At 42.6% G+C, this 18,079-nt stretch overlaps 1 protein-coding gene across 3 annotated transcripts in view; it reads right to left on the bottom strand.

The window, feature by feature from the left end:
* Positions 1-15,902, bottom strand: part of SYNJ2 (synaptojanin 2) — a 67,896-nt gene extending 51,994 nt beyond the window's left edge. Inside the window, exons 1-2 of one of the 3 annotated variants that reach the window (XM_065680627.1) lie at positions 15,395-15,902; positions 7,691-7,777 (exon numbers count right to left, since the gene is read on the bottom strand). In XM_065680627.1, coding sequence (XP_065536699.1) covers positions 7,691-7,777; positions 15,395-15,887 — 580 coding nt within the window. In that variant the 5' untranslated portion in view covers positions 15,888-15,902. Of the gene's footprint in view, positions 1-7,690; positions 7,778-14,860 lie in introns of those variants that run through there. The other 2 variants (XM_065680628.1, XM_065680629.1) reach the window with 2 other exon arrangements.
* Between the last annotated feature and the right edge of the window lie 2,177 nt (positions 15,903-18,079).

Below are 18,079 nucleotides of genomic sequence, written 5' to 3'. Positions count from 1 at the left end.
TCCCATCCCTGGAAGTCTTCAAGGCCAGGAGGGATGGGGCTTTGAGCATCCTGTGAATTGAGCAATCTAGTGAAAGCTGTCCCTGGCCACAGCAGGGGGGTTTGATTAGATGAAATTTAAGGTCCCTTCCAATCCAAACCATAACCATCCTATGATTCTATACACATGGAATAAATTTCTTTACAGCAGTCCAAATCATGGAGCAACCTTCATGTACTTTTCAAGATAGTTTTCAAAAGAGGCAGGCTGGCAAAGAAGTTCACAGAGCCCAGAAGCTTGGGAGTAAAAGGAAGAAAAGAGACAAACAGATTTAAGCTACAATAGAGCTAGTCTGCTTTGGGGCTTTGTCCTCCTAGACTGCCCTGTGAGCTGAGGTGGTCTTCAGATCAACTCTGAAATCTCCGATTCACTTAAATCCCTCAGTATGCTAAAAACCAGCCAGAATGCAGAAATCCTACAACAGCACAGCCCCAGCTTAATAAATCTCTCTGACTCTGTGACATGGAAAAAAAGTCCCAAGCCCTGTCCCCTGACATCACTTTCATCCCAGGTAGTATTTGGACAGTGTTACTGGGAATCAGCTCTGGCCTATCACTGCAATGCCTGCAGGAGGAAGAACCCTGGCTTTACATGCCACTCTTGGCACAGGGAGTGAGCTAATCACAGTATCGTATCGACAGGGCTCAAGCCTGCGCCCTGTCCCATTTTTACTCATAGCACAGATGGATCGCAGGATCCTGAGCAGAGGTTAAGGCTCACGTCAGCCTTTCACCCTTTTAGCACCTCACACAGCAAAATTAATGGTACCAAAATACTACTCCACTATTTATCCTTTAATCATGTCTCCATTAAGGTCTAAGAAATTACTCACCACTAAGCTATACAGCTACGCATAGTGAAAAAAGGCTTTTCCCTGTCTTCCCCTTTTTGCCATCAAAATCAGTTTATGTCTGGAAATTTCTTCTTTTAATCCCAAACATTTTTTCTCACACCATTTCCCCTCAACCCAGGCTGACAATGATTTTAAGTATATTGATAACTACACTGGACAAGTTTATGATGGAAATTTTAACTATGCTACCTCCACTCAGACTTTCTCATAGGCATTTTGTCAGATAGAAAATGCTATTCCAAGGAATAAAACAAAAGCATAACATATCCAAAGAGAATCTAATATGGCAGAAGCCTATTACCAGCCAAAGGAAAAAATGCTTCTGTTTGTTTGCCAGTCACTGAAAGTCCGGTTATCATTATGGACATATTAAAGCAAAAAATCAGTCCATTTACTTCTAAATTTAAACTTAAAAAAGTCAATGTGGTTTCTTTTCTGTTACATAAATGTCAACAAGCCATAATCTTTCCTGTTGGAAATAGATACTCAACATGAAAACAGCTATATCAACCACAACCCTACCTAAATGTATTTAAATTTAAGAGTAGCAGTTGCTTAAATTGCCTCAATCAGGATGGATGTTGCTACTGGAGCAAGCAGTTTTTATAAAAAGCAACATTAAAATAAAATTTCTTGATTTCTAAAAATTACAGACACTGAGTTATTTGGTAATCCTTCATTCGTTGCAAGGAAAATAACATTTCTAGCTGACAAGAATTTACTGAAAAAATCTTTTAGCTCTTAAACAATAAATCTTTATCATCCAGTAAACCTCACAAAAGAATGCAAGAAGTTGCATTGCTTGTTTACTACATCCACCCCCCAGAAAAAAGAAAGAAAGAAGAACAAAAAAACCACCAAACAAACAAACAAAGCAAAGCAAACAAAACAAACCACAACAACAAAATCCTGCTATCAACACAACATGGAATTTCCTATGGTAGACAGATTTGTGAGGCCATGGCACAAGAAATAAATTATTTTTTAAATTAAATTGGTTTTGCTAAGCACACTGTGAAAATATCACAGCTTTAATCACAGAATAAACTAGGTTGGAAAAGACACCCAGACATTCCTTAAAGCTAGATAGTATTTCCCCTTAGAACAATCCAGACTACTCCATTAATCCCCGCAGCCTTAACTTTTCAAAAATGCAGCTCACTATCATTTCCAATTCTATAATTATCTTAAAAATACTGCTTCTTTTAAAGCTTCCAGTGAAACTCTTTTTTACGCAAGTAGCACTTGAAGTACCAGACTAACAGCAATCACAACACCAACATATCAGTCAGTCCAGTCAAATCCACCTGGCAGCATTATTGAAAGCATATTACAGGGTTACAACCTTTGAGAGGAGCCAAAGAGTGTTCAAAATATTTATGTTTCTTCTGCCCATAACATCAACAGCAACATGGAAAAAAACATGCTAAAGCCATGAAATGAACAGTCATCCCCTTAATTGTAAGCTCAAATAAGTCAGGAAGCTGAGTTTTAAAATGCTGGCAGTGCACCCTCAGGAGGAAATGAAGAATTAACACTACATCAATTCCCTATGGTCAGTGGCTCAGCCGGCACTACCACTGCAGCCAGCCCACAGAGACTCCCCACTCCCAGGAGCTCCCTGCATAGCTAGAGTAAGGGACAGGCCCAACTCCATCCTTACTTCTCGAAACAGGAGCCCAACAGTTCCTATAAAAAAAAAAAAAAGTAATGGAAGTGCACTGGGTGAAAAAAATTATGTAATTCTGCCTTGATTTCATGTGCAGTACAGCAGCAGAAAGCACGTTATATTCAGCTGACAGCTGCAAAGTACATGATGAACGGGGCTAGCACCGAGGCAAATAAAAAGCAACTCAAAAAAGTGGAAAACCTTTTCCCATGAAATGATGAAGACTCCAGCTCTGGCTCTTAAAACTTCAGCTTGTACCAACAACCACATCAGCTGCAAACTGCTTACCAGGCCCCCCAACCCTGGAAAACAAAGTGCTTTTTTTTTTTCCTTTAACCTTTATGAGTAATGTACAGTTCTGCTTCATATTAGCCTTTCTAAACTTTACACATGATGTAATTTAGGATTTAGGAACATAAAAACTGCAATTGAAGATCACAACTGCAGGAATGGCCCTCATTTCCTCAGGATGCAATCTGCAATGTTTTAAAGCAATCTCTGAAATAATTTTGAAGAAAGTGAAGTGCTCCTCACTGGCCACTTTCCACAGCAACACATCTATGAAAAAGCAAGACCCACCTACAGTACTAAAGGAAAAAAAAAAAAGCAGTATTTTGAAGCTCATGGGCCATATTTTGCTCTCGGGCAGATAGGCATAAATGTTCATGCATTGTGGCCAACACCATTATTTTGCCCTGTTACAGCTATAAATCACCACAACCAACTGTTAAGAACACTTCCGAAGAAATGTGAAAATTGTTTTGCTCACAGCGGTATGTGATGAATGCCCTTTCATCAGGTTGCACAAGTGAGGCAGAGGATGGAGAATATTTGGCATAGGAGCAAGACAAAAATAACTTGCATCCACTTTTTCAAAAGCTCTTGTGAAACCAACTGCCTTAATCCATGTTGAACAGGAAATGCAGTTCTGGTACGTCACACGCTACAATAATAAGATGCAGCTTCTGTATTTAACCTGCCTACATGACTCAAGGCAATTGTTTCCACTGCAGTTTATGGGATGACTTCAGTGTTGCCTATTATGAGCTGCAGTGGAAAGGAGGCAACATTCAATTCTTATTTTGTCCTTCTTAACTGTGAGTATTCCACTATAGACGGCCTTTTTCTTTTTAAAATTAATTGACTCCAGTTTCTGCTCTTTCTCCATTCTAATGCAGTCATGCCATTGCCTTGTGTTTCCTCAGCCTGTACCATCACCATTCCACACATACCTCCACTTCACTTTATAGCCCTCCAAAAAACAATTTGCAAGGTATCATTTCCTTTTCTGCCTTCAAAATTAGCAGCAGAACACAGCAGAGGAACAGATTCTAACCATCTAGCTGAAAACCTCTGAGGAAATCTACAGCAGAATTATGAAAAGAACCAAGATTTTCCAAACTACAATTTTAGTCTGAAAGATACTCCTCCCTCTTCTAAATAATATTACATTATTAGGAAAAGTTCAAAAGGAATAGAAAACAGGTACTTAGTTGCCCTTTTTGCCTTTGAAACTTCTTCCTTTCAACTAAACATTGTGTATGTGCAAGAACAAGAGTATATACACAGTCAAACGAATTCAGAACGACTCCCCAAATGCAGCAGCTGTATTAAACTAAACAACCTATGTGCTAATAGTGTCAAAATACTGCCTTACATATGCACCCCTTCTGACATCAGTGTCTAAACTGAACCCTGCAAAGCCAGCTCATTTAATACTTTGCTTAAGATGTATCTGCCACTGCTAGATCTATTTTGGCAGCAAAATCTTGGCTGAGATACAACTCAGAAACACTGTACAATTCATTCTGCTGCCATCCATCTCACAAAAGAAAGCAGCAGAACTTAGTGAGTCATGTTAACAGACGTAAGTACATAGAAATGAATGTTATTACTGGTGGGAAACATTAACTTTGTGAGTCAGTTTCACATATTTCATCTACTTTCCTGTGAAAAGCACTATCTACTTTGACAGGAATACAATGTGATTTATTTGGATTCCTAAGTAGTGATATTTACAGATTAATTAAAGTGCTCAGAGACATCTTTGATGTCTCGGAAAAAAGTCTCCCCTTCTGCTCAACAAATATACTCTTAATATTCCAATGGAATGTACTTTTACAAATATTTTCAGTTAATTTAGTAGCTATGGTCTGTAAGCTTTCAGTAGCAAGAAAAGAAATACTGATACTCCTGAAAAAAGTTGATGTGATCACTGTTGCTCATTGAAGAGCTGGCCAATTCTGCCCTTGTTTGCAGCTACTAAAATACATTATATGAAAAATAAAGTTTTTCCTGTATGGACTGATCTTGGCTGGATGCCAGGTGCCCACCAAAGCTGCTCTATCACTCCCCTCCTCAACTGGACAGTGGAGAGAAATGAGAGACTCATGGGTTAAGGACCGGGAGATACCATTCACCTATTACCATAATGGACTAAACAGACTCAACTTAGGGAAATCAGTTTTAATTACGAGCAATCAAACCAGAGCAGGATAATGAGAAATGAAGTGAAACCTAAGAAAACCTTCCCCTCACCCCTCTAGTCTTCCTGGGCTTAACGTTACTCCTGATTTTCCCTACCTCCTACCCCACAGCAGCACATCGGATGGGAGATGCTGGTTGTGGTCAGTTCATCACAGGTTGTCTCTGCTGCTCCTTCCTCCCCACAGACAGGACTTCCCACACTCTTCACCTGCTCCAGCATGCGATACCTCCCACAGCAGACAGTCCTCCATGAAATTCTCCAAAGTGAGTGCTTCCCACAGGCTGCAGTTCTTCACATACTCCCCCAGCATGGGCCCCTTCCATGGGGTGCAGCCCTTCAGGAATAGACTGTTCCACCTTGGGTACCTTCCATGGGCTGCACCCTTCAGGAACAGACTGCTTCAGTGTGGGTCCTCCTCGGGGTCACCAGTCCTGCAGCAAACCTGCTCCAGCCTGGGCTCCTCTCTCCACGGGGCCACAGGTCCTGCCAGGAGCCTGCTCCAGTGCAGGCTTCTCACAAGGACGCAGCCTCCTTCAAGCATTCTCCTGCTCTGGTGCTGGATCCACCTGCAGGCTGTGGAGGACATCTGCTCCACTGTGGACCTCCATCGGTTGCAGAGGGGCAACCTGCCTCACCACGGTCTGCATCACAGGCTTCAGGGGAATCTCTGCTCTGGCACCTGAAGCACTTCCTCCCCTCCTTCTGAGCTCAGGTTGGTGTCTGCAGAGCTGTTGCTCTCACATGTTATCACTCCTCTCTCCAGCTGCACTTGTTGAGGGTTTTTCTCCCTGTCTTAAGTATGTTACCACAGCGGTGCTACCACCACCGCTAATAGGTTTGTCCTTCGCCAGCAGCAGGTCAGTCTTGGAGCTGCTGGCTTTGGCTCTATCAGACACAGGGGAAGCTTCTAGCAGCTTCTCACAGAAGCCACCTCTGTATCCCCACTGCTATCTAAACCTTGACATGCAAACCCAATACTATTATTTTCTAGTGGTAATCTTTTATGCAAGCAACAGGTAAAGGGATGGAACTTAGTTACACGCTCAGCATCAGAAAATGCTTATCTTTGCTTACCATTACAGCATGACCCTCCTGACTTTTCACTCAATCACAGTTAGAAGTTTGCCTCCAATTAACTTTTTTATCCAATTACCAATAAAATTTTTAACAATCCCTTCAAAAGGAAGTCCTGTACCAGGACTTGTAATTGAAATCTAGAACTAGACAGAGGTGCAGTGATGAAATCCAGAGAGGGAAAACCTCACACTTCGAGGGCACTGAAGTTTAACAGATGCTGTTCAAAAGTAATAAGGGCATGTGATACACAGAAATAAAAGGATAAGAGACAAAACAAAAAAGGCTGAGAAAATTTCACATCCCATTTAAAATCATTCAACTTTGAACAGGAAGACCAAAATTGGATATATTTAGTTCCCATCACATACAAGAAACTGCACTCATCTGTAGCTTGAAGAGATTGAATGCAATAGCTACACTACTGTGTAGCTAAATTTACTATTACAACAGGATTCATTAGACTGCTATGAGGAAACACAGATCCAAGTTCCAAGAAAAACTAATTACAAGTCCTCTGTTTTTAATTACATTAACAAAGTGATATTAATCTCCATAGAAATGCTCAATTAATTCCACAAGAAACAAAACAAATAAAAAAGCCCACATTCATTTTAAAAGACTAGATGAGCCTACAGTTTTCATTTATGACACAGAAATTTCTCTCTATTGCAGTCGCCTCTTCGGATCAATCTCAAGTCATATTACTCAAACCGTAAAATGGTAAGTATGCTATTAAAAGCCACACTTACATCTACTGGTCTAAACACACCAGTGCTCACACCACCACCGCCTTTGGCAGATTCCTTGACTAAGCAGCAAGTTATGGAAAACAGCCTTGTCATTCCTCCAAGTCAAAATTAAGGCTTACGGTAAGAAGACCCTGGGAACAAGGCATATAGTGAATACAGCTTTAATGCATCTTTTTCATCAGTGAAGTCTGCTGTATAAAATACCTTCAAATCAATGACTCCAGCTCTCTTCCTAAAACATGATATTTCTATTAACATCCCTGTTGTCAGTGTAATAGCTAGTCCTTTAGTAAATGAAGATTCCCAAACCATACAGAAATTTACAGCCATGACAATAAATATTCCTTACTCTTAATAAGCTGAAGTTAAAGGCCTGCTTCTGCAGATTTTTATCCATGTGAATTATTCAATTAAAGGCAATGGGGCACTATCAAGGACTGGCAATCTGTAGTACCACTGTATCAGATGACCTTGATTAACCAATGTTTAAACATAACCCTTCAAAAAAAAGAGTAAGAAATCACAGCTTGCCTTGGACAAATGTAGTAGGGTAAGACAGGGCAATTATTATCTTTAGGCAGCTAAGAATGGTAGACAAAACAAAAGTGAGAAAAAATCCAAAATTCTTAGACTATCCTTTAGTAATACACTTTCAGCACATCATAGAAAAAGAAATGGATCTTTTCCAGACTGCACCTAACACAGTGCACTGTGTTAAGTAACAAGTTAATGAACTGGACAACTTTATATCCACTTGTTCTTGTTTAGCGTTATCTGGGCATTTTATAATCTCAGGCATATAGATGGTCACTTACCACATTTAAGCTGAAGCTCTCCTAAGCAGCCATAAGCATCCACAAGTTTTTCATATTGTCCTTTAATTGCATCCTTTTCTTCTGGAGCTGAGAAACAAAACAAAAGGCAGCAAATCTTAGTTTTCCAGTCTTTACAAAAGTTTCAGATTGCTACTGCCTACACTAATGCTTTCCAGTTGATTTCGCTCAGTAAATGCATTACAAAGGTAGGTCTGAAATGCTGTAGTAAGTAAACTACAGCAAGTAAAAAGGGATGGGACAGAAAGGCATAGGACCTCCACATACCATCCGAGAGGAAAGAAGGGTGCTCACTACCTTTCCAAACAACATGATTATTAGTATATTCTTATTCTATGGTACAGACGTCACATCAGTTTCAGAATACATAAAGGAATATACAAGCACATGTAAACTTTACACCAACCTAAAATAAGTACAAAAACAATAATTTATCTGGTCATAAGCTAAAATATAATGTATCTTTCCTTGATGTACAAAAAAAAAAGAGATGGTTTCTGCTTCCAGATTCTAACAGTCTGATTTCAGATAGAGCTGCAATTTTTATGCAAGGAAAATAATGTGATGTAGGCACATCAGATGTTTTGATTGATATCCTACTGAAATCAGGTATGATTTCGATAGGAATTAAACATGTTTCAGTGAAGTAAGAATTAGCATGGCCCAGACCTGTCACTGGCTACTTTAAAGTAAAACCAAAGTACTTCCTGAATGAGTAAGTCTGTGTTTTCTATATATTTCCTAACAAGGAGCGAGGTTAACCTCATGAATGAGGAAAACAGCCTGTATCCTCAAATGTCCTTTTACTTTTGAACCACAGATAAATAGCAACATGGTACTTCAGAGGTTAGCTAATACTTTAAAATCTTATGCTCCTAATAAGCTTCAGCAGTTTAAAAAAAAAATCTGAATTCTCTGGCATTAGCTGCCTGCATTAAATGATAGAATAGAACAGAAAAGAAAGAAACAGACTTTTCTTTATAAGCCTCAAGAGGCAAGTAGCTCAGTGAGAACCACGAAAACAAACAAATATCCTGTATATTGCTGACATTTTGAAGTGAAAGGAAGGACAATTCCACCTGCAGATTTCCTTAGCAGAGGCAATCCCCCAAAGGAAATCAAAACACATTTGTCTCAGTTCTTGCACCCATGACAAATAAGGAAGACTTGTTTATTTTTTTCTTTATTTTTGCTATCAGACTTTCAAAATTTATCTGTTCTGCTTTCTTAGAAACACTGAGTGAATCAGGAAAAAACAGTAAAATGTTGATGCCACACACACCAGTGAAGCAAAACATTAGCAATAGAACAATTGTTACTCTGGACGGCAGTGATCTAAATATTCAGTAACAGCACCACTTAAGAGCTCAGACTCTGGAAGCTCAATTATCTAGCACTTGAAACTTCAGCAAAACCAGTTTTTTGGTGGCTTCTGCACATGACATTGGCATGTATGGAAGCCACCAGTTTCCCAGGTCAAGCCAGTGGCATCACATGCACATCAGCTCCAGGCACAGGACTTTTCCAAATGCACAGACAAATAGCTGTGTTTTGTCAGTACTGGTACAGAAATATACCATCATTCTGGACAAGTCATTTGACAGACCATTTGCCTGCACAATCGCATCAGTACCAACAAAGCTGCCTACAAGGAGGCACAGGCTCCAAACACCAAGCTCCAGAAGAACTCTGGGCTGCATTGCCACTTTTGGGCTGGCTAACAACTTGCCAGTAACTTCTACCATATGGAAGATTCTGTTATTTATGCTAGGGTTCATTTTGCTCCCTGAAGCAATTTGGGTTCAGAAACCAAAAAAGTGACAGTGATCTTTCTCAATACCTCCAAAGATTCAGCACGCTTAAGAATCACAGAATCACAGAATCCCAAGGGTTGGAAGGGACCTAAAAAGATCATCTAGTCCAACCCCCCTGCAAGAGCAGGGTAACCTACAGTACATCACACAGGAACTTGTCCAGGCGGGCCTTGAATATCTCCAGTGTAGGAGACTCCACAACCCCCCTGGGCAACCTGTTCCAGTGCTCTGTCACTCTTACAGTAAAGAAGTTCTTCCTGATGTTAACGTGGAACTTCCTATGTTCCAGTTTACACCCATTGCCCCTTGTCCTATCACTGGATATCACTGAAAAAAGCCTAGCTCCATCATCAAGACTTCACCCATGAATATTTTGAGAGGGAAGGAACATGCCTATGGGTCACACACGTAGGGAGGCCAGAATATTTTAGTGCATACAGACCACATCTATATGGCGAAAAAGAATATCCCTTTGTTATAGATACTGATGGAATTTGAAGTCACCTGACCCATTACACTCCTTGGTATTGCACAGACTCCTGAGATGCACCGTGACCACTGTCATCTGGCATGGGCCAGGACAGGGGCCCCAGGCACCAGAGGTCAGGTAGCAGCTCCCACATGCTGCACCCCTCCATAAGGGCCCATTTGACCTGGGGCATGTCTCCTCTGTGCCACAGAGCCTCTCCAGCGTGGCTCTGTCTTGCTCCATGCCCTGTAGGTGTGCAAGTGAGGATACAGGCATCATCCCTCCAACAGGGAGGTGTTTGCTGGATTCTGACAGACCCCAGCCAACTTCGTTTTTCTTTTTTGGAGGAGGTGATGGAGAAGGAGGAGGAAACCAGTATAAGAAACAATACATAGAAAGGATGACTAGAGTATGACTTCAAGAGGATATGATTTCAGAGGGCCTGAGCCAAGTTCATAGAATCATAAAACAGTTAGGGTTGGAAAGGACCTTAAGATCATCTAGTTCTAACCCCCCCCTCAATGAGCAGGGATGCCTCACACTAAACCATATCCCCCAAAGTTTTGTCCAAGAAATGTTTATAAATCTTAAAAAAATCTTAATGAAATCTCAAGTAACTGCCATCAAAATCTGGTCTGAAACATCTCCCAGAGTATTCACAAACAGTGCTAGGACACAAGAGAATGACTAGACAAAGAACAAAACTAACTGATGTGCTACTACCTTTGCTGGATAAAGAGAGTTCAAGGGATAAATTACTATAAAACTCTAAAGGCTTAGCATTTTTAGTTGGTAACATGAAAATTATTTCTGTGTTTCTCTGTCAAATGTTCCAAAATCAGGGGTTTTATTCTGCAACGCCTTTCATAAAAGCTCTGAAATGCAGAGGCAAGGCAATGAAAGCGGTCTGCTTGAAAACTTACGATGAGGACTGGATGTTTAACTATACTCTGCTCACATGTAAAATCCTTCCTTTTTCAAGCCAGACAGCTTGATATCCATGCATACATACATATATAGCTAATGAACAACACTGCTACAGATGCTGATGAAACTCATGAAAAAGTTTTCCACTTAGAGAACAAGACAAGTTTGCAAATGCATAGTGCATTTGTTTACTACTTACTAATAACTATAGGTAACTAAACAGCACACATAGTAATTACCAAACTCCACTAAAGCTTCCCATTTTTAGTAAACTTCCCTTCTATTAAGCATATAATTGAGAATGCACCTTTCTGCAACAATTACAACTGTGTTGTATTCGTAACAACTTTACCAACCTGCACTGCCTGCACTCCTCAAGTACCTAATATCAATTATGTAAAAGCTCCTGAGGTAAATTATGTATAAGGTTGGCATGTTAGCTCAAAATTGTAACCCTTGCAAAACAAGAGTTGCACAACAATTCAATGAAACTAAGCTTCAATAAACTCAACTAGAAGTGACATTTTTTCATGCATAAAATATTTTAGAGCCAATGAACACCACCATGCATATATATACAACTTCACATGGCCTATCCAAGTGCAACTTCCTGCTTGTGAAAGCTGCAAATTCAATTTAATGGCTAGCAGGAAAAGCCAGACATACTGGCCAGCTGTACACAATTTCCTTTATTCAACACTTCCTTAAGGCTGATGGCCCAGACTTCAGCAGGAACCAGCATGGCTCTCAAACATAGGGTACTCAGAAAAGTCAGTGACTGCAGTAAGAGGGCAGAAAGGTACCTTGGTTCCAGGTCCAACATTAAGGACAGACATAAAAATACCTACAACTTACACATAAAACTGAAGAGCTCTTAAAGAAATGAGTCTGGGACCAAATTACAGATTCTAGCTCTCCCCTCGGATTCTTAAGCCTGATTCTGGAAATAGACACCTGCTTAGCTGCAGGTAGTGATAAATACGTGTGTTTCCATACCACACATGTATTTGTCCACCTAAATACAAAACTAAAGCTAATTGTAAACAGTGAATGTACCTACAGCACAGAAACTGTATTCTGTATAAAAAAAAAAAAAAAAAGAAAGAAAGAAAAAGATCACACAGGTAAATAATAGCCACTTCCTGGTTTTGCAAGGCTATACTCTGATTTCACTCAGCTGCCTCAGAGAACTGCACACACACCTGCTACTGAAGCTGCACAGGAAGCACAGAGTTGCTCTGCTGAGTATACAAACACCTTAACTATATATAAGTTTGTCTCTAGTAAAGGTTTAATTCCCAGATCTGTGGGTGATACCGACAGAAAAGCTTCTAAATGTTTTTCCGAAAACGTGTATTTTCAGAAACATGCACTTAGGATCCACCATAAGAGGTGCTCTAACATCCTGTAGTAAAAACAATTGCAGAATCAAAGTACTCAGAAAAAAAAAATAAAAAATTATGTGTACCTTTAGCTCTGCCCTTGAAAAACGTATTTTTATGCTGAATTTCAATAGCAGAGCACTCCTGTCAACATCATTTCACTAAGATTACTTCCTATAATAAAATAACTGTATTTCCAGCACTGCAGATTACGTCAGTGACTGCCTTGACAGCAGTTCGGAACTGTTTTTTTAGATTTCTTTTTTGTAACTCCACCACTTGATGATTCCCACTCCCTGCTGCCACTTGAACAAGGTTAAATTCAACATTTAAACTTCTTGTAGTACAGAAGTATTACAGAAGCACTTGAACTTTCAAAAAAGGGTAGCTGTCATGCCTGTTCAAGGCCAGAAACACTTAGTAATTATGGAAAAAGAATAATGAACTATGACTAAAATTCATTCTTGGGCCTTCACTGTCCATCCATGATTATTTCTCTCGACAGTTCTCTCAACACAAGACTCCTGTTGCAAAACCACTTAAACTGTTTGACAACTTAAGTGCTCCAGGTTTATGTATCTGCTTTTATTTAGTGTGGAAGTTTGCATAAGGCACAGTTGCAAAATTCCTCCTCACCACAGGTATGCAATTTTTAAAAAGACTTTATTTTAGGAATAGAAAATTAGACAGAGAAGCCAAAATTAACACAATCCTAGGGCTAGTACATCTGAAACCACACACATACAAAGTTTATGCTAACCTCCCACTGGAGTGCTCTATGGTTAGTAACAACCTAAATGCCAGTCAAACAAAACAGAATTCCTATTGTTTCTATTCCCACCCTGGCTGCAGAGTTTGCTCTTCACAGTTACTGTAAATTTACCATCATAATTCCTGTCGCTGGTTTTCCCTCCTTTTCTAGTTCTTTGCTGCAGTAACAGAAGAAACAAACAGGCTCAACTGGATAAACTAGCTTTTCCTACAATATAGCAAGCAACCCAGGCTGGAAAAGAGAAACCAAATTAAATAAAAGACAAAGTTATTAACATGGAGTGGCTGGATGCCAACATATACATGATTATTACAGTTATCTCTAGTGGCGACACTGGACTTTCAGAAGGTAACACTGGACTTCCAAAGGTCGTGACAAACACGCTTTTACACTAGCCACCATACAGATCACTAGTTCAAAATTCTTCTAATGTACGTTTTAAGAAAGACTACATAAATTCTCTAATCTGATCTTTATCATGGCAGATCAAAATTTTTACACGATCAGAACTATCCTCATGAAAATCAACTCCCGCCTCATGACCTTTTTGGCTTCCTTCATTCAAAAATCCCCAACACTAAAATGTCTTGCCATCATGTACCATAGAAGATTCAGCTCAGTGGACCTGGATACTAAGATGACATTGTGACTGACATTGTACAAACCGTAACATACATAAACTGTGAACTCTTTGCAGTAAGAACTTTAAAGTCTTCCCTTTCCTTTGCACTGCTTGAATACAGACTCCTACAACACTGATTAGTGGCATGATTACAGGAACAAGTAAGTATTACATGTAAAACAATTTAATAACCCAGCACAAGCACAACACGTTCCCTGCACTACTTCTTGCACCTTACCTCAGTTACCTCATTTACCTCATTTTTCTGTGTCTGCCTCAACAGCAGGATTACATTAACTCACGGGTGGCAAGTATCAGAACACAAGATGAGACAACCCTTGGCACACCTACAACTTCCACTGCCTCAGGTGGGACTCGAGCGCCTCCAATAAGGGCCAGACACTCGGGTAACCATACACAGCGCAAAGGACATGGGCAGGCATGGCACCACAGCAAGATGCCAGGTTTTTTTTTACGGGACATGAATCTCAAGCCAAAACAATCCCAGCTGTGAAATGAATGTCTATGCTGGTGGTTAGCACCCGATATAGCTGAACAGAAATTTCTTCAAGAGACACTGGGGCCCATCCCTTTAGCTGGACCCCCTCTGCAGTATTCTTGTACGAATCTGCAGTCAGTAAGACTCATACAAGACAAGTCTTGCACGGGAAAGATGTCTTGTGCCAAGACCCCACAGCCACCAGACAGGCGGGCGGCCTCTCCTGCTTCTTCCACCTGGCTGCTGCTGAGGAGGCTAAAGGCATCCAGAACAGAGGAGAAGCCTGTCAGCCACCGATCACGCCTGCGGACTGCACAGGGAGGAGATGCTGGCCAACCCTCTATGTGTAGCACGAGGTGACCGGGGGTCACCCCAAAACGGCAGCGAGCGGGCAGGCCTGGAGTGCCATGCTGGAGGCCGGGGTTTACAGTGAGGCGAGTTCCCTACGGCCCGTGTCGCACAGGGCCCAGGTCTGCGCTCCCCCTTCCCTCTCTCCACGCCTCAGGGGAGGAAGTGTCCCAGGTCCCCAGGGCACCGGCCGTTGCCAGTACCCCGGCGCCCCTCCGCAAGCACCAGCCGCGTACCCACCGCCACCAGCCGACTACCCACGGCCCGGCCTCCCCGCCACGCACAGCGCGGGAAGTGAAGTCCGGCCCGGGGCACTTACTGAGCGCCGCCACGGTGCCGGCCTCCAGCAACAGGCAGTCCTGGCGGGTGCGCGACTCCAGCAGAGCGCTTGGCCCCGGCTCCTGCTTCCAGAGCAGCCGCAGCCCTTTGCTCAGAGCCATGGGAGGGAAGGGCAGGGGGTGCCGGTGGAGAAGAGATGCGACCCCTAACGCGGGCAGCGAAGGAGCCTCCGTCTCCTCAAGCGCTCGGAGCACGGCGCTCGGGGGGCCGCCAACAGCCCCGCGCCCCCACGGGAGCTCCTCCGAGCGCGGGGTCCCCGGTTCCCGGCAGCCTGCTTCAGCCGGCGGCGAGGACGCCCAGGGAGGCGGGCAGCACGGACAGCCGTGCCCCCTTCCCTGCAGCCGGCCACCTCAACAGGCTCCAAGTGCCTGCGCTCAAGCGGGGTCGAGAGCAGGGAGTTCACGGCGGCCGTTTCTCCTCGTCTCCTGTGGCCCGGCCGCTGCTGCCTCCTCCCCGTAGAGCCCCCGGCTGCGGCCAGCGGTGCGGGGCGGGCACGACCTTCTCTTCTGCTCACCGGCTTTCTCTTCCCCACCACTCTCCCCTGAAAACTTTCCAGAGTTAACTTTGTCCCCTCGCTCCGCGGCTGCGGCTCCTCCTCCTTCGGCACAGGTACTAGCCGCCGGCGGGGCGCCACCGCCTGCCCTGCCCGCGGTGGGGGGGAGGGAAGGGGAGGGGAGGGGAAGGGAAGAGCGGCTGCTCGGCGGGGCGCTGTGGGGATGGGCCGCCTCGGCCTGAAGCCGCCGCTCCCCGCCCTGTGTGGCCCGCGGCCGCTGAGGTGAAGCCCGCCGCCGAGCCCCTGACAGCGCGGCGAGGGGGTTCAGAGACCGGTGAAACGCCTGGAGTCCCCGAAATGGCTTTCTCCGGCCGCGTGTCAGGGTGAGGCGGCTGCTGCCGCCCGCGTTTATCCCGGGAGAGGCTGCCCTCCTCCTCGCTTCCTGTGGGGAGCGGCTGCCCGGGCGGGCGGCGGTTGAGTGAATCCCGCCGCCGCGGTAGCGAAGTCGAACCATAACCCAGCACTGCCAAGTCCGCCACTAAATCGTGTCCCTAAGCGCCTCATCTCCGTGTCTTTCAAGTACCTCCAGGCATGGTGCCTCAACCTCTTCCCTGGGCAGCCTGTTCCAGTGCTTTCCACCGTCATAGCCCAATTCCATTCATCTGCCCAGCAAAACTACATTGTCTGTGCATTAACCCAATGATCGTTCTCCGACAACGCTGCTAGCACCAGCTGGAGCTGTTGTCTCTGGAAATACCTCCGCTGTGCTACCCAGCTCCCTTTGTTAGAAGCAAGGAAGGTTGAGAAGCAAGAGGACCACTAGGCTTTATTCAGATTAGTCTTTAAATAAGGCTTAATTGCAGTATCTGTTAAAGATTTAAAATGAAAATTGGGAGGCTTCTCCTTCAAACCACACTGTTCATCCTAAGACTGAACAAAATGTGTTCAGACCAGGGAAAACTCGCTGTATTTTTTAGCAGAAAGTGCAGTCCTGTTTATACACAGGTAAATCAAGCACAATTCTAATTTGTCAATATTGTAAAATTATACTTTACAATTATATGTAGAGAAAACTGCAAAATTCAAAACATCCAAACTACCATCTGTCGTTACTCTCTGACATAAACATGGAGAACATCAGTCACGGCTGTGCTCTACCAGCTGGAATATAACAGTCCCTGCTCTCATTGAACTTCATGGAAACTGAAAAGCAGGTACTGTCTTCCTGTCACACACCTCAGTTTTATTTATTTTATAACTAGTAGTAATTTGAAACTAGAAAATAATTTTAGTTATGTTTATGGTGTCTTCTTAAAGCAGGTAGCATTCTGAAAAATTTAGTAGGAAAAATGGGATTGGTGCTTGCACTGGGCTTTTTATTTTTCCCCTGATCCTATTCATTAATACAGCACGTAGGGTGAGATAAAGAATGCCGGGTAATGTAAAAGAAATTACTCAGAAGCAATAGAAATTAACTGACCAGGATGAAAAAAAGTGAGGGAGCTCACAGCTCAAAGTTTGGGGGTTTTAGAGTATATAAGAAAGAGTGTGCATTAACCATTCTTGATTTTAAACAGAAGGGATGCCTTTCTTACAGCTATCCTATGGGAATGGCAGACCAAGAATCCATTTGTATCTATCTTTGTCACCTTTCGTCATGACCTCTTTCCTTAGAGAAAAGTGCTTATGTCAGATGAAACTCCAAAAGTATCACTTAAACAATCCGAGCTGCTTAATACAGTTGCATCACGTATGATTTTAAAAAGCTGTCTTGCATCATGCACTCATGTATCTTAAAATGATAATAATAAAACCCACCATTTTTGTGTGTGTCTTTGCCTTTTGTCCTGGGTTTACCAGGAGCCGTTTTGCCCCTTCTTAGTAACCGGCGCAAGCAGAGCTGTGCTGAGAATGATTCTTTATAGTCCTCTTTGAACTCCACCAGAAGAGTAATTTATGACTTGGAGGACGCTGTTTTGTCACTCTCTGTTACCCACGCTTTAGTAGTCTTTTTCCATCAGTGCTTTTCACTGCAGATTCCAAGAACACGCAATTTAGGATTGTTAATAAAAAACTGACTGTCAGATTTGTTGGGCAAAATACTAGAGAAAGCACTGGTGCACCCAGGATAGTATCTTTTTCAGCACCTCAAATCAGTGTGAGAAGTTCAAGGTGGAAAACTGGAAGCCTTTAGCAGTGTGTTTTCACAGGGCTCTGGTTGCAAAACATCCACAGTGCAGGAAGACGCATTTTTAAAGGTGTGATGTTGTGATTATTGAAAAAAAGCAGTAAGTCAATTAATTAGACTTTTTGTCAAAGGTCTGTTACCTTAGAAACACAAGACTGAGAAAGCAACTGTCTGAAAATGGTGAAGATGAATGGTGAATAAAGACATACACTTTACAAACCTTCTCCACACAGAATGACATCCAGAGTGAGAGCACAGATAGGAACTTTTCTCCATATATCAGGAGGATGTGCAGAGATTTCCCTTGTCTCATTTTATGGCACTCAAGATCCTTTCATCTGACCAAATTGACTATGATTTAATGCATTAAAGTCCATTTTTAAGGAAAAATGTTGATACTGATAGATCATCTTTTAGTTGACATTTGGAGTTGAGCTGTCTTGCTCCGGAGCATTTGTATGTGAGCATCATGGAAACTGATTAGGTCCCATAGTCATTTGAAGAGTCCCCCAGGTGAA

Source organism: Lathamus discolor, chromosome 5 (assembly GCF_037157495.1).
Source record: "Lathamus discolor isolate bLatDis1 chromosome 5, bLatDis1.hap1, whole genome shotgun sequence".
NCBI classification, from domain to species: Eukaryota; Metazoa; Chordata; class Aves; order Psittaciformes; family Psittacidae; genus Lathamus; species Lathamus discolor.
Note: the sequence above shows the minus strand (reverse complement) of the source record. Positions and strands in the feature narration are given on the sequence as shown.